This window comes from Narcine bancroftii, chromosome 5, assembly GCF_036971445.1.
Source record: "Narcine bancroftii isolate sNarBan1 chromosome 5, sNarBan1.hap1, whole genome shotgun sequence".
Taxonomy (NCBI): Eukaryota; Metazoa; Chordata; class Chondrichthyes; order Torpediniformes; family Narcinidae; genus Narcine; species Narcine bancroftii.
Genome location: NC_091473.1, coordinates 181,392,203 through 181,410,190, shown reverse-complemented (window position 1 = coordinate 181,410,190; position 17,988 = coordinate 181,392,203). Strand labels below are relative to the sequence as shown.

The 17,988-nt window shown below is 48.5% G+C and overlaps 1 protein-coding gene across 4 annotated transcripts in view; it reads left to right on the top strand.

The window, feature by feature from the left end:
• Window positions 1–17,988, top strand: part of fxyd5 (FXYD domain containing ion transport regulator 5) — a 74,169-nt gene that overhangs the window by 26,374 nt on the left and 29,807 nt on the right. For 2 of the 4 annotated variants that reach the window (XM_069940004.1, XM_069940003.1), the window contains one exon: window positions 11,689–11,703. The exons of the other annotated variants lie outside the window; for them this stretch is intronic. In XM_069940004.1, coding sequence (XP_069796105.1) covers window positions 11,689–11,703 — 15 coding nt within the window. Of the gene's footprint in view, window positions 1–11,688; window positions 11,704–17,988 lie in introns of those variants that run through there. 4 annotated transcript variants of the gene reach the window in all.

Here is a 17,988-nt window from a genome sequence, read left to right as displayed (position 1 = left end):
TCTTGGGGTCAGTCCCAGAATGAACTCCCTCCACACCATCCCATTACACACTCCCGTAGTCAGGCCAGAGTGAAGCTCCCTTGCACCCTCCCATCTCACACTCCCGTGGTCAGACACAGAGTGAAGCCCGCTCAACACCGTCCCGTCACACACTCCCAGGGTCAGACCAGAGTGAAGCTCCCTTGCACTGTCCCATCACACACTCCCGGGGTCAGACCCAGAGAGAAGCTCCATCCTCACCGTTCCATTACACACACCCGGGTTAGACACAGAGTGAAGCTCCCTCTGCACCGTCCCATCACCCACTCCTGGGGTCAGACCCAGAGGGAAGCTCCCTCCGCCCAGTCCCATCACACACTCCCGGAGTCAGAACCAGAGGGAAGATCCGTCCGCACTGTACAATCACACACTCCTGGGTTAGTTACAGAGTGAAGCTCCCTCCGCACCATCACTCACTCCCGGGGTCAGAAGCAGAGTGGGGCTTGCTCTGCACCGTTCCACCACATACTTACTGGGACAGACACAGAGTGAAGCTCCCCGCACATCATCCCATCACACACTCCCAGGATCAGACACAGAGTGAAGTTCCCTCTGCATCAAGGGTTCAGCCAAAGAGTGAGGCTCCATCCACACCATCCCATCACACACACTCGGAGTCAGATCCAGAATAAAGCTCCCTCCACACTGTCACATCACACACTCCCGGGATCAGACACAGATTGAAGCTCCCTCTGCACCGTCCCTTCACACACTCCTGGGGTAGAAGCAGAGTGAAGCTCCCTTGCACCATCCCATCTCACAGTCCCGGTGTCAGATATAGAGTGAGGCTCCCTCCGCACTGGTCCGTCATACACTCCTGGGGTAAGACCCAGAGTGAGGCTCCCTCCACCATGTCCCATCACACACTCCCGGGGTCAGAACCAGAGGGAAGCTCCCTCCACACAGTCCCATCACCCTCTCCTGGGGTCAGACCCAGAATGAACTCCCTCCATACCGTCCCATCACACACTCCCGGAGTCAGACCCAGAGTGAAGCTCCCTCTACACCGTCCCCTCACACACTCCCTGGATCAGTCACTGAGTAAAGCTTCCTTGCACCATCCCATCACACACTCCCGGGGTCAGACCCAGAGAGAAACTCCATCCTCACCGTTCCATTACACACTCCCGGGTTAGACACAGAGTGAAGCTCCCTCTGCACCGTCCCATCACACATTCCCGGGGTCAGGTATAGTATAAAGCTCCCTCCGCACCATCCCATCACCCAAACTCGGGGTAAAACCCAGAGTGAAGCACCCTCCGCACTGTCCCATCACCCACTCCTGGGGTCAAACCCAGAGGGTAGCTCCCTCCGCACCATCCCATCACACACTTCCGGAGTCAGAACCAGAGGGAAGCTCCCTCCGCGCTGTCCCATCACACACTCCCGGGGTCAGACACAGAGTTGGGATCCCTCCGCACCATCCCATCACACACTCCCGGAGTCAGAACCGCAGGGAAGCTCCCTCTGCACTGTCCCATCGCATACTCCCGGGGTCAGAACCACAGGGAAGCTCCCTCTGCACTGTCCCATCGCATACTCCCGGGGTCAGACACAGAATGAAGCTCCCTCCACACCATCCCATCACACACTCCTGGAGTCAGAACATGAGATAAGCCCACTCTGCACCATCCCATCACACACCCCTATGGTCGGAACAGAGTGAAGTTCGCTCTGCACCATCCTATCATTCACTCCTGGGATCAGACACAGAGTGATGCTCCCTCCCTACTGCACTATCACACACTCCTGTGGTCAGACCCAGAGTGAAGGTCCCTTTGCACCGTCCCATTACACACTACCGTGGTCAGGCACAGAGTGAAGCTCCCTCTGCACCGTCCCGTCACTCACTCCCGGGATCAGACACAGAGTTAAGATCCCTCCGCACCATCCCTTCACACACTCCTGTGGTAGACACAGAGTGAAGCTCCCTCTGCATCGTCCCATCACAAACTCCCAGAGTCAGAACCAGAGTGAAGCTCCCTCTGCATCGTCCCATCACAAACTCCCGGAGTCAGAACCTGAGGGAAGCACCCTGCGCATTGTCCCATCACACACTCCCGGGATCAGACACAGAGTGTAGCTCCCTCCGCACCGTCACTTCACACACTCCCGGTATCAGACACAGGGTGAAGCTCCATCCACCATCCCATCTCACAGTCCCGGGGTCAGATATAGAGTGAGGCTCCCTCCGCCACGTCCCATCACCCACTCCTGGGGTCAGACCCAGAATGTACTCCCTCCACACCATCCCATCACACACTCCCGGAGTCAGACCCAGAGTGAAGATCCCTCCGCATCGTCCCCTCACACACTCCCTGGATCAGTCACAGAGTAAAGCTCCCTTGCACCATCCCATCTCACTCTCCCGGGGTCCAACACAGAATGAAACTCCCCCCGCACCGTCCCATCACCCACTCTTGGGGTCAGACCCAGAATGAACTCCCTCCACACCGTCCCATTACACACTCCTGTAGTCAGGCACAGAGTGAAGCCCCCTCAACACCGTCCCGTCACACACTCCCAGGATCAGACCAGAGTGAAGCTCCATTGCACTGTCCCATCACACACTCCTGGGGTCAGACCCAGAGGGAAGCTCCCTCCGCCCAGTCCCATCACACACTACCAGAGTCAGAACCAGAGGGAAGCTCCCTCCGCATTCTCACATCACACACTCCCGGGATCAGACACAGAGTGAAGCTCCCTCCGCACCATCACATCACACACTCCTGGGGTAGACACAGAGTGAAGCTCCCTCCACACCGTCCCATCACACACTCCTGGAGTCAGAACCAGAAGGAAGCTCCCTCCGCATTGTCCCATCACACACTCCCGGGGTCAGACACAGAGTGAAGCTCCCTCTACACCATCCCACCACACACTCCCGGGATCAGAACATGAGATAAGCCCACTCCGCACCATCCCATCACACACCCCTATGGTCGGAAACAGAGTAAAGTTCCCTCTGCACCATCCCATCATTCACTCCTGGGAACCGACACAGAGTGAAGCTCACTTGCACCATCCCATCTCACAGTCCCGGGGTCAGATTTTGAGTGAGGCTTTCTCCGCCACGTCCAATCACCCACTCCTGGGGTCAGACCCAGAATGAACTCCCTCCTCACCGTCCCATCACACACTCCCGGAGTCAGACCCAGAGTGAAACTCCCTCCGCACCGTCCCCTCACACACTCCCTGGATCAGTCACAGAGTAAAGCACCCTTGCACCATCCCATCTCACTCTCCCAGGGTCCAACACAGAATGAAGCTCCCCCCGCACTGTCCCATCACCCACTCTTGAGGTCAGACCCAGAATGAACTCCCTCCACACCGTCCCATTACACACTCCCGTAGTCAGGCACAGAGTGAAGCTCCCTTGCACCCTCCCATCTCACACTCCCGGTGTCAGACACAGAGTGAAGCCCCCTCAACACCGTCCCGTCACACACTCCCAGGATCAGACCAGAGTGAAGCTCCCTTGCACTATCCCATCACACACTCCCGGGGTCAGACCCAGAGAGAAGCTCCATCCTCACCGTTCCATTACACACTCCTGGGTTAGACACAGAGTGAAGCTCCCTCTGCACCATCCCATCACCCACTCCTGGGGTCAGACCCAGAGGGAAGCTCCCTCCGCCCAGTCCCATCACACACTACCGGAGTCAGAACCAGAGGGAAGCTCCCTCCGCCCAGTCCCATCACACACTACCGGAGTCAGAACCAGAGGGAAGCTCCCCGCACATCGTCCCATCACACACTCCCAGGATCAGACACAGAGTGAAGTTCCCTCTGCATCAAGGGTTCAGCCAAAGAGTGAGGCTCCCTCCACACCGTCCCATCACACACACTCGGAGTCAGATCCAGAATGAAGCTCCCTCCACACTGTCACATCACACACTCCCAGGGTCAGACACAGAGTGAAGATCCCTCCGCACAGTTCCTTCACACACTCCTGGGGTAGACACAAAGTGAAGCTCCCTCCGCATCGTCCCATTACACACTCCCGGAGTCAGACCCAGAGTGAAGCTCCCTCCACACCGTCCCCTCACACTCCCTGGATCAGTCACAGAGTAAAGCTCCCTTGCACCACCCCATCTCACTCTCCCGGGGTCCGACACAGAATGAAGCTACCCCTGCACCGTCCCATCACCCACTCCTGGGGTCAGACCCAGAATGAACTCCCTCCACACCGTCCCATTACACACTCCCGTAGTCAGGCACAGAGTGAAGCTCCCTTGCACCGTCCCAACTCACACTCCCGGGGTTAGACACAGAGTGAAGCTCCCTCTGCACCGTCCCATCACACATTCCCGGGGTCAGGTATAGAATAAAGCTCCCTCCGCACCATCCCATCACCCACACTCGGGGTCAAACCCAGAGTGAAGCACCCTCCGCACCGTCCCATCACCCACTCCTGGGGTCATACCCAGAGGGTAGCTCCCTCCGCACCATCCCATCACACACTCCCGGAGTCAGAACCAGAGGGAAGCTCCCTCCGCACTGTCCCATCACACACTCCTGGGGTCAGACACCGAGTGGGGATCCCTCCGCACCGTCCCATCACACACTCCCGGAGTCAGAACCAGAGGGAATCTCCCTCTCCACTGTCCCATCGCATACACCCCGGGTCAGACACAGAATGAAGCTACCTCCACACCATCCCATCACGCACTCCCGGAGTCAGAACATGAGATAAGCCCACTCGGCACCATCCCATCGCACACCCCTATGGTCGGAAACAGAGTGAACTTCCCTCTGCACTATCCCTTCATTCACTCCTGGGATCAGACACAGAGTGATGCTCCCTCCACACTGCGCAATCACACACTCCTGTGGTCAGACCCAGAGTGAAGGTCCCTTTGCACCGTCCCATTACACACTACCGTGGTCAAGCACAGAGTGAAGCTCCCTCTGCACCGTCCCGTAACACACTCCCGGGTTCAGATACAGTGTGAAGATCCCTCCGCACCGAACCTTCACACACTCCTGGGGTAGACACAGAGGGAAGCTCCCTCTGCATCGTCCCATCACACAGTCCCGGAGTCAGAACCTGAGGGAAGCTCCCTCCGCATTGTCCTATCACACACTCCTGGGATCAGACACAGAGTGAAGCTCCCTCCACACCGTCCCATCACACACTACTGGGGTAGACACAGAGTGAAACTCCCTCCACACCATCCCATCACACACTCCCGGGATCAGAACATGTGATAAGCCCACTCCACACCATCCCAACACACACACAGAGTAAGATCGAGAATGAAGCTCCCTCCACACCGTCCCATCACCCACTCCTGGGGTCAGACCCAGAATGAACTCCCTCCACACCGTGCCATCACACACTCCCTGGATCAGTCACAGAGTAAAGCTCCCTTGCACCATCCCATCTCACTCTCCCGGGATCCAACACAGAATGATGCTCCCCCCGCACCATCCCATCACCCACTCCTGGGGTCAGACCCAGAATGAACTCCCTCCACACTGTCCCATTACACACTCCCGTAGTCAGGCACAGAGTGAAGCTCCCTTGCACCCTCCCATCTCACACTCCCGGGGTCAGACACACAGTGAAGCTCCCTTGCACTGTCCTATCACACACTCCCAGGGTCAGACCCAGAGAGAAGCTCCATCCTCACCGTTCAATTACACATTCCCGGGTTAGACACAGAGTGAAGCACCCTCTGCACCGTCCCATCACCCACTCCTGGGGTTAGACACAGAGGGAAGCTCCCTCCGCACTGTACAATCACACACTCCTGGCGTAGACACAGAGTGAAGCTCCCTCCGCACCATCACTCACTCCCGGGGTCAGAAACAGAGTGAGGCTCCCTCTGCACCGTCCCACCACATACTCAATGGGACAGGCACAGAGTGAAGACCACCGCACATCGTCCCATCACACCCTCCCATATCAGACACAGAGTGAAGTTCCCTCTGCATCAAGGGTTCAGCCAAAGAGTGAGGCTCACTCCACACCGTCCCATCACACACACTCGGAGTCAGATCCAGAAAGAAGCTCCCTCCGCACTGTCCCATCACACACTCCCAGGATCAGAACATGAGATAAGAAAACTCCGCACCATCCCATCACACACCATTATGGTCGGAAATGGAGTGAAGTTCCCTCTGCCCCATCCCATCATTCACTCCTGGGATCAGACACAGAGTGATTCTCCCTTCACACTGCGCTATAACACACACCTGTGGTCAGACCCAGAGTGAAGGTCCATACTCACCGTCCCATCACACACTCCCGGGATCAGACACAGGGTGAAGCTCCCTTGCACCATCCCATCTCACAGTTCCGGGGTCAGATATAGAGTGAGGCTCCCTCTGCCTCGACCCATCACACACTCCCGGGGTCAGACCCAGAGGGAAGCTCCCTCCACACCGTCCCATCAAACACACTCAGAGTCAGACCGAGAATGAAGCTCCCTCCACACCGTCCCATCACGCACTCCTGGGGTCAGACCCAGAATGAAGTCCCTCCACACCGTCCCATCACACACTCCTGGAATCAGACACAGAGTGAAGCTCCCTCCGCACCGTCCCCTCACACACTCCGTGGATCAGTCACAGAGTAAAGCTCCCTTGCACCATCCCATCTCACTCTCCCGGGGTCCGACACAGAATGAAGCTCCCCCCGCACCATCCCATCAACCACTCTTGGGGTCAGTCCCAGAATGAACTCCCTCCACACCATCCCATTACACACTCCCGTAGTCAGGCCAGAGTGAAGCTCCCTTGCACCCTCCCATCTCACACTCCCGTGGTCAGACACAGAGTGAAGCCCGCTCAACACCGTCCCGTCACACACTCCCAGGGTCAGACCAGAGTGAAGCTCCCTTGCACTGTCCCATCACACACTCCCGGGGTCAGACCCAGAGAGAAGCTCCATCCTCACCGTTCCATTACACACACCCGGGTTAGACACAGAGTGAAGCTCCCTCTGCACCGTCCCATCACCCACTCCTGGGGTCAGACCCAGAGGGAAGCTCCCTCCGCCCAGTCCCATCACACACTCCCGGAGTCAGAACCAGAGGGAAGATCCGTCCGCACTGTACAATCACACACTCCTGGGTTAGTTACAGAGTGAAGCTCCCTCCGCACCATCACTCACTCCCGGGGTCAGAAGCAGAGTGGGGCTTGCTCTGCACCGTTCCACCACATACTTACTGGGACAGACACAGAGTGAAGCTCCCCGCACATCATCCCATCACACACTCCCAGGATCAGACACAGAGTGAAGTTCCCTCTGCATCAAGGGTTCAGCCAAAGAGTGAGGCTCCGTCCACACCATCCCATCACACACACTCGGAGTCAGATCCAGAATAAAGCTCCCTCCACACTGTCACATCACACACTCCCGGGATCAGACACAGATTGAAGCTCCCTCTGCACCGTCCCTTCACACACTCCTGGGGTAGAAGCAGAGTGAAGCTCCCTTGCACCATCCCATCTCACAGTCCCGGTGTCAGATATAGAGTGAGGCTCCCTCCGCACTGGTCCGTCATACACTCCTGGGGTAAGACCCAGAGTGAGGCTCCCTCCACCATGTCCCATCACACACTCCCGGGGTCAGAACCAGAGGGAAGCTCCCTCCACACAGTCCCATCACCCTCTCCTGGGGTCAGACCCAGAATGAACTCCCTCCATACCGTCCCATCACACACTCCCGGAGTCAGACCCAGAGTGAAGCTCCCTCTACACCGTCCCCTCACACACTCCCTGGATCAGTCACTGAGTAAAGCTTCCTTGCACCATCCCATCACACACTCCCGGGGTCAGACCCAGAGAGAAACTCCATCCTCACCGTTCCATTACACACTCCCGGGTTAGACACAGAGTGAAGCTCCCTCTGCACCGTCCCATCACACATTCCCGGGGTCAGGTATAGTATAAAGCTCCCTCCGCACCATCCCATCACCCACACTCGGGGTAAAACCCAGAGTGAAGCACCCTCCGCACTGTCCCATCACCCACTCCTGGGGTCAAACCCAGAGGGTAGCTCCCTCCGCACCATCCCATCACACACTTCCGGAGTCAGAACCAGAGGGAATCTCCCTCCGCACTGTCCCATCACACACTCCCGGAGTCAGACACAGAGTGAAGCTCCCTCTGCACCGTCCCATCACCCACTCCTGGGGTCAGACCCAGAGGGAAGCTCCCTCCGCCCAGTCCCATCACACACTACCGGAGTTAGAACCAGAGGGAAGATCCGTCCGCACTGTACAATCACACACTCCTGGGGTAGACACAGAGTGAAGCTCGCTCCGCACCATCACTCACTCCTGGGGTCAGACCCAGAGGGAAGCTCCCTCTGCCCAGTCCCATCACACACTACCGGAGTCAGAACCAGAGGGAAGATCCGTCCGCACTGTACAATCACACACTCCTGGGGTAGACACAGAGGGAAGCTCCCTCCACACCGTCCCATCACCCTCTCCTGGGGTCAGACCCAGAATGAATTCCCTCCATACCGTCCCATCACACACTCCCAGAGTCAGACCCAGAGTGAAGCTCCATCTGCACCGTCCCATCACACATTCCCGGGGTCAGGTATAGTATAAAGCTCCCTCCGCACCGTCCCATCACCCACTCCTGGGTTCAAACCCAGAGGGTAGCTCCCTCTGCACCATCCCATCACACACTCTCGGAGTCAGAACCAGAGGGAAGCTCCCTCCGCGCTGTCCCATCACACACTCCCGGGGTCAGACACAGAGTTGGGATCCCTCCGCACCATCCCATCACACACTCCCGGAGTCAGAACCACAGGGAAGCTCCCTCTGCACTGTCCCATCGCATACTCCCGGGGTCAGAACCACAGGGAAGCTCCCTCTGCACTGTCCCATCGCATACTCCCGGGGTCAGACACAGAATGAAGCTCCCTCCACACCATCCCATCACACACTCCTGGAGTCAGAACATGAGATAAGCCCACTCTGCACCATCCCATCACACACCCCTATGGTCGGAACAGAGTGAAGTTCGCTCTGCACCATCCTATCATTCACTCCTGGGATCAGACACAGAGTGATGCTCCCTCCCTACTGCACTATCACACACTCCTGTGGTCAGACCCAGAGTGAAGGTCCCTTTGCACCGTCCCATTACACACTACCGTGGTCAGGCACAGAGTGAAGCTCCCTCTGCACCGTCCCGTCACTCACTCCCGGGATCAGACACAGAGTTAAGATCCCTCCGCACCATCCCTTCACACACTCCTGTGGTAGACACAGAGTGAAGCTCCCTCTGCATCGTCCCATCACAAACTCCCAGAGTCAGAACCAGAGTGAAGCTCCCTCTGCATCGTCCCATCACAAACTCCCGGAGTCAGAACCTGAGGGAAGCTCCCTGCGCATTGTCCCATCACACACTCCCGGGATCAGACACAGAGTGTAGCTCCCTCCGCACCGTCACTTCACACACTCCCGGTATCAGACACAGGGTGAAGCTCCATCCACCATCCCATCTCACAGTCCCGGGGTCAGATATAGAGTGAGGCTCCCTCCGCCACGTCCCATCACCCACTCCTGGGGTCAGACCCAGAATGTACTCCCTCCACACCATCCCATCACACACTCCCGGAGTCAGACCCAGAGTGAAGATCCCTCCGCATCGTCCCCTCACACACTCCCTGGATCAGTCACAGAGTAAAGCTCCCTTGCACCATCCCATCTCACTCTCCCGGGGTCCAACACAGAATGAAACTCCCCCCGCACCGTCCCATCACCCACTCTTGGGGTCAGACCCAGAATGAACTCCCTCCACACCGTCCCATTACACACTCCCGTAGTCAGGCACAGAGTGAAGCCCCCTCAACACCGTCCCGTCACACACTCCCAGGATCAGACCAGAGTGAAGCTCCATTGCACTGTCCCATCACACACTCCTGGGGTCAGACCCAGAGGGAAGCTCCCTCCGCCCAGTCCCATCACACACTACCAGAGTCAGAACCAGAGGGAAGCTCCCTCCGCATTCTCACATCACACACTCCCGGGATCAGACACAGAGTGAAGCTCCCTCCGCACCATCACATCACACACTCCTGGGGTAGACACAGAGTGAAGCTCCCTCCACACCGTCCCATCACACACTCCTGGAGTCAGAACCAGAAGGAAGCTCCCTCCGCATTGTCCCATCACACACTCCCGGGGTCAGACACAGAGTGAAGCTCCCTCTACACCATCCCACCACACACTCCCGGGATCAGAACATGAGATAAGCCCACTCCGCACCATCCCATCACACACCCCTATGGTCGGAAACAGAGTAAAGTTCCCTCTGCATCATCCCATCATTCACTCCTGGGAACCGACACAGAGTGAAGCTCACTTGCACCATCCCATCTCACAGTCCCGGGGTCAGATTTTGAGTGAGGCTTTCTCCGCCACGTCCAATCACCCACTCCTGGGGTCAGACCCAGAATGAACTCCCTCCTCACCGTCCCATCACACACTCCCGGAGTCAGACCCAGAGTGAAACTCCCTCCGCACCGTCCCCTCACACACTCCCTGGATCAGTCACAGAGTAAAGCACCCTTGCACCATCCCATCTCACTCTCCCAGGGTCCAACACAGAATGAAGCTCCCCCCGCACTGTCCCATCACCCACTCTTGAGGTCAGACCCAGAATGAACTCCCTCCACACCGTCCCATTACACACTCCCGTAGTCAGGCACAGAGTGAAGCTCCCTTGCACCCTCCCATCTCACACTCCCGGTGTCAGACACAGAGTGAAGCCCCCTCAACACCGTCCCGTCACACACTCCCAGGATCAGACCAGAGTGAAGCTCCCTTGCACTATCCCATCACACACTCCCGGGGTCAGACCCAGAGAGAAGCTCCATCCTCACCGTTCCATTACACACTCCTGGGTTAGACACAGAGTGAAGCTCCCTCTGCACCATCCCATCACCCACTCCTGGGGTCAGACCCAGAGGGAAGCTCCCTCCGCCCAGTCCCATCACACACTACCGGAGTCAGAACCAGAGGGAAGCTCCCTCCGCCCAGTCCCATCACACACTACCGGAGTCAGAACCAGAGGGAAGCTCCCCGCACATCGTCCCATCACACACTCCCAGGATCAGACACAGAGTGAAGTTCCCTCTGCATCAAGGGTTCAGCCAAAGAGTGAGGCTCCCTCCACACCGTCCCATCACACACACTCGGAGTCAGATCCAGAATGAAGCTCCCTCCACACTGTCACATCACACACTCCCAGGGTCAGACACAGAGTGAAGATCCCTCCGCACAGTTCCTTCACACACTCCTGGGGTAGACACAAAGTGAAGCTCCCTCCGCATCGTCCCATTACACACTCCCGGAGTCAGAACCAGAGGGAAGCTCCCTTCGTATTGTCCCATCACACACTCCCGTGATCAGACACAGATTTTTTTTAAAAATTTTTTTATTTTTCACACTATAGATCACATTATTCAAGATATACACATTTCTCCTTTCAAATATATACAGTGTCGTTTTCTCCCCCCCTCCCTCCTTCCATCCCCCCCACCTCCCTCTCCATCCATTCAAAACTCTGAGTCCAAGATACATCAAACCCATCAAACAATGTTGTCACTCAACATTAATGAACAAAAACTTCCACTGAGTCAATTCTTTCCATTCTCTTTTCCTTTTGTCATTTTAGGTGATTGATGTCCCGGTAGGTTTTCTCTATTATATTCCATGTACGGGTCCCATATTTGTTCAAATAATGTTATATTATTTCTTAAACTATATGTTATTTTTTCTAATGGAATATATTTATTCATTTCTATATACCATTGCTGTATTGTATTTTCAAATTATCTTCTAATTTCCAGTTTTACATAATACATTTTTTTGCTACAGCTAGGGCTATCTTAACAAATCTTTTTTGTACACCCTCCAAATCAAGTCCAAATTCTTTATTTTTTATGTTACTTCGGAGGAAGATCTCTGGGTTTTTTGGTATATTGCTTTCTGTAATTTTATTTAATATCTGGTTTAGATCTTCCCAAAATTCTTTCACCTTTTCAAAAGTCCAAATTGCATGAATTGTTGTTCCTATTTCTTTTTTTACAACGAAAACATCTGTCAGATACTGTTGGATCCCATTTATTTAACTTTTTTTTTATTTTTAAAATTTTTTATTTTTCACACCATAAACAACATTAACCATGATACACACTTTTTCCTTTTCAAACATATACAGTGCCATTTTCTTCCCCCCCTCCTCCCATCCCACCCTCCCTACCTCCCCCCTCCCGTCCATTTAAAGTACAAAATCTAGTATACATTAAACCAGTCAAACAATGTTGTCATTCAATAAAAATACACAAGAAATTCCACTGAGTCAATTCTTTTCATTTCCTTCTCCTTCCATTAATTTAGGTAGTGAATGTCCCCGGTAGGTTTTCGCTATTGTGTTTCATGTAAGGCTCCCATATTTGTTCAAATATTTCAATATTATTTCTTAAACTATATTTTATTTTTTCTAATGGAATACATTTATTCATTTCTATATACCATTGTTGTATTTTCAAATTATCTTCCAATTTCCAGGTTGACACAATACATTTTTTTGCTACGGTTAGAGCTATTTTAACAAATCTTTTTTTGTGCACCATCCAAATCAAGTCCAAATTCTTTGTTTTTTATGTTACTTAGGAGGAAGATCTCTGGGTTTTTTGGTATATTGTTTTCTGTAATTTTATTTAATATTTGGTTTAGATCTTCCCAAAATTTTTCTACTTTCTCACATGTCCAGATTGCATGAATTGTTGTTCCCATTTCTTTTTTACATCGAAAACATCTGTCAGATACTGTTGGGTCCCATTTATTTAACTTTTGAGCTGTGATGTATAGCCTGTGTATCCAGTTATATTGTATCATACGTAACCTCGTATTTATTGTATTTCTCATCGTTCCAGAATGTAACTTCTCCCATGTTTCCTTTTTTATTTTTATATTTAAATCTTGTTCCCATTTTTGTTTAGTTTTACCATTTGTTTCCTCATTCTCCTTTTCTTGCAGTTTAATATACATATTTGTTATAAATCTTTTGATTGTCATTGTATATGTAATCACATATTCAAAGTTACTTCCCTCTGGTAACCTCAGACTGCTTCCTAATTTGTCCTTCAAGTAGGATCTCAATTGGTAATATGCCAGCACTGTATCTTGAGTTATATTGTATTTGTTCAAAGGATAATAATCTATTTCCTGAAAAACAATTTTCTATTCTTTTGATCCCTTTTTTCTCCCATTCTCTAAAGGAAAGGTTATCTATTGTAAAAGGGAGTAACTTATTTTGCGTCAATATTAGTTTTGGTAATTGATAATTTGTTTTATTCCTTTCTACATGAATCTTTTTCCAAAGATTGAGTAGATGATGTAATACTGGAGAACTTCTATGTTGTACCAATTTTTCATCCCATTTATATATGTGTTCAGGTATCTTTTCCCCTATTTTATCTAATTCTAATCAAGTCCAATCTGGCTTTTCCCTTGTTTGATAAAAATCTGATAGGTATCTTAATTTTGCGGCTCTATAATAATTTTTGAAGTTTGGCAGTTGTAAGCCTCCTTGTTTATACCATTCTGTTAATTTATCTAGTGCTATCCTCAGTTTCCCCCCTTTCCATAAAAATTTCCTTATTATTTTCTTTAACTTCTTGAAGAATTTCTCTGTCAAGTGTATTGGCAATGCCTGAAATAGGTATAATATCCTTGGGAAAATGTTCATTTTAATACAGTTTATCCTTCTTATTAGTGTTAATGGTAAATCTTTCCAATGCTCTAAATCGTCCTGTAATTTTTTCATTAGTGGATAATAATTGAGTTGATATAGATGGCTGAGATTTTTATTTATTTGTATACCTAGGTATCTTATTGCTTGCATTTGCCATCTGAATGGTGATTACTTCTTAAATTTTGAGAAATCCGCATTATTCATTGGCATTGCTTCACTTTTATTCATGTTAATCTTGTAACCCGACACTTCTCCATATTCCTTCAATTTCTTATATAATTATTTTATTGATAGTTCTGGTTCTGTTAAGTATACTATAACATCATCCACAAATAAACTGATTTTATATTCCTTGTCTTTTATTTTTATCCCTTTTATATTATTTTCTGTTCTTATCAATTCTGCTAGTGGTTCTATAGCTAACGCAAACAATAAGGGTGATAGTGGGCATCACTGCCGTGTTGACCTGCTTAAGTTAAATTGCTTTGATATATATCCATTTACTGTCACTTTTGCCAATGGTCCCTTATATAATGCTTTAATCCAATTAATATACTTCTCTGGTAAACTGAATTTTTGCAATACTTTGAATAAATAATTCCATTCTACTCTGTCAAAGGCCTTCTCTGCATCTAAAGCAACTGGTACTGTTGGTGCTTTACTCCCTTCTACTGCATGAATTAAGTTAATAAATTTACAAATATTGTCTGTTGTGCGTCTTTTTTTAATAAATCCAGTTTGGTCTAGATTTACCATTTTCGGTACATACTCTGCTAATCTGTTTGCTAATAGTTTAGCTATTATCTTATAATCTGTGTTAAGTAATGATATTGGTCTATATGACGCTGGTGCGAGTGGATCTTTTCCTTGCTTTAGTATTACTGTAATTATTGCTGTTTTACATGAATCTGGTAAGCTTTGTGTTTCATCAGTCTGGTTGATTACTTCCAGGAGGGGAGGAATTAATAAATCTTTAAATGTTTTATAGAATTCTATTGGGAATCCATCCTCTCCTGGTGTTTTATTGTTTGGTAATTTTTTAATTATCTCTTGTATTTCTACTATTCCAAATGGTTCTGTGAATTTATTTTGTTCCTCTATTTGTAATTTTGGTAGTTCAATTTTAGTCAAAAATTAATCTATTTTGCCTTCTTTCCCTTCGTTTTCAGTTTGGTATAATTGTTCATAGAATTCTCTAAAGTTTTCCTTGATCTCCTTTGGATTATATGTGATTTGTTTGTCTTTTTTCCTTGATGCCAATACCATTTTCTTAGCTTGTTCTGTCTTAAGCTGCCATGCTAGAATTTTGTGCGTTTTTTCCCCTAGTTCATAATATTTCTGTTTTGTCTTCATTATATTCTTCTCCACCTTGTATGTTTGTAGTGTTTCATATTTTATTTTTTTATCTGCCAATTCTCTTCTTTTAGTTGTATCTTCCTTCATTGCTAATTCTTTTTCTATATTTGCTATTTCCCTTTCCAACTGCTCTGTTTCCTGATTGTAGTCCTTCTTCATCTTGGTTACATAACTTATTATTTGCCCTCTGATGAACGCTTTCATTGCATCCCATAGTATAAACTTATTTTTCACTGATTCCGTATTTATTGCAAAATACATTTTAATTTGTCTTTCAATGCATTCTCTAAAATCCTGCCTTTTGAGTAGCATGGAGTTTAATCTCCATCTATACATTCTTGGAGGGATGTCCTCTAACTTTATTGTCAATATTAAGGGTGAATGGTCCGATAATATTCTAGCTTTATATTCTGTTTTTCTTACTCTATCTTGCATACGAGCTGATAACAAAAATAGGTCTATTCTTGAGTATGTTTTATGTCTACCCGAGTAATATGAATATTCCTTTTCATTTGGGTGTTGTTTCCTCCATATATCCAAAAGTTGCATTTCTTGCATCGATTTAATTATAAATTTGGTTACTTTGTTCTTTCTGTTAATGTTTCCCAGTTTTGTCCATATTTGAATCCAAATTCAGGTTGAAATCCCCTCCTATTAATATGTTCCCTTGCGTATCTGCTATCTTAAAAAAATATCTTGCATAAACTTTTGATCTTCTTCGTTAGGTGAATATACATTGAGTAGATTCCAAAACTCCGAATATATCTGACATTTTATCATTACATATCCCCCTGCTGGATCTATTATTTCCTCTTCTATTTTAAATGGCACATTTTTACTAATTAATATAGCTACTCCTCTTGCTTTTGAATTATACGACGCTGCTGTTACGTGTCCTACCCAATCTCTCTTTAATTTCTTGTGCTCCAATTCAGTTAAATGTGTTTCTTGCACAAATGCTATATCAATTTTTTCTTTTTTCAGTAAATTTAGCAGTTTCTTCCTTTTAATTTGGTTATGTATTCCGTTAATATTTAAAGTCATATAGTTCAGCGTAGCCATTTCATACTTTCTTTGAATCTTCCCTTTCCGTTTCTCCATCATCACCTTTCCTTCTTATCCATTTCTGCTTTCTTGTTTTGAACACTTTATAAGACAACATTTCTAAAACATCAAACATTTTCCCTATTCTCCTATTTAAAACTTCTTCAACCCCATTCTCCCCTCCCCCTCCTGAGTTGCCCTTTATCCCTTGTCTGAGAACCAGATCTCCCCTCTCCATTTGGATTTGCGAATTCACTCGCAAACGTCAACTGATTTTGTAGTGACCGTAACTCCTCCCCACCCAGCACCCCCAGAAAAGATTTCAATTTTCATATGTAACAAAGGTCACTCTTTTAATTCCCTCCTTATTCCCTCTATTCCATTTCCCTCCCTTATTAATTCTTGTCTATACTCTATATATTTTCCTCTAAATATGGATACATTCATGTATACACACTATATACATATATATATATACACACATATACCCATTTACACACATACATATAGTTCGTGGTCATTTTTACTCTCATTACATGTCTTCATCTCTCTGCTTGTTTTGTAGTTGTTCTGCAAATTTTCGTGCTTCCTCTGGATCCGAGAATAGTCTGTTTTGTTGCCCTGGAATAACTATTTTAAGTACCGCTGGGTACTTTAACATAAATTTATATCCTTTTTTCCATAAAATCGTTTTTGCTGTATTGAACTCCTTCCTCTTCTTCAGGAGTTCAAAACTTATGTCTGGATAGAAAAAAATTTTTTGACCTTTATATTCCAGTGGCTTTTTGTCCTCTCTTACTTTCTTCATTGCTTTCTCCAATATATTTTCTCTTGTTGTATATCTTAAGAATTTTACTAAAATGGATCTTGGTTTTTGCTGCAGTTGTGGTTTCGGGGCTAAAGTTCTATGTGCTCTCTCTATTTCCATTTCTTCCTGTAATTCTGGTCTTCCTAGGACCCTGGGGATCCAATCTTTTATAAATTATCTCATATTCTTGCCTTCTTCATCTTCCTTAAGGCCCACTATCTTTATATTATTTCTTCTATTATAGTTTTCCATTATATCTATCTTCTGAGCTAACAGCTCATGTGCCTCTTTAACTTTTTTATTAGATTCTTCTAATTTCTCTTTTAAGTCCTCTACTTCCATTTCTACAATTATTTCTCGTTCTTCCACATTATCCACTCTTTTTCCTAACTCTGACATGGCCATTTCTATTTTATTCATTTTTTCTTCTGCACTCTTAATTCTTCTTTTTATCTCATTAAATTCTTGTAATTGCCATTCTTTCACTGATTCCATATATTCTTTAAAAAAAGCTACATCCATTGTCTTGCCTTTCTCTTCTTCTTCCACTTCTTTCTGTTCTTCCTCTGGGTTGACCATCTGTTGTTTCCTTGTTTTCTTTTTACCCTCTTCTTTCTTGTTGTCGTTATTGTCTGTGTTCTGCACCTGCTGCTGTGCTGCAGATTTCTCTCTCAGCTGTGGAGATCGACTCCGCAGCTGTTCCCCCCTCCCGTCAGTGTGTTTTTTTTCATGCGCATGTGTGGTTGCGCACTTTTACTCGGCTCTGCGAGCCATTTTTGTAGTCCCGAGCCCGGGACCTCCACTGACCTGTGGGAGCGGGCTTCTCTCTCCGCGGCGGGCCTCTTCGGATAGGTAAGGCCTTCACCTTCTTCTTCCGACATTCTTTCTTCCTCTTTTCTTCCCGTTGTTTTCGACTTTTCTCTCTTTGCTGCCATTTTCTTCTCAACTTTATTTTTACTTTATTATAAATTTTAATCTTGTACCTTTGTGCTTTATGTGTTTTTTTA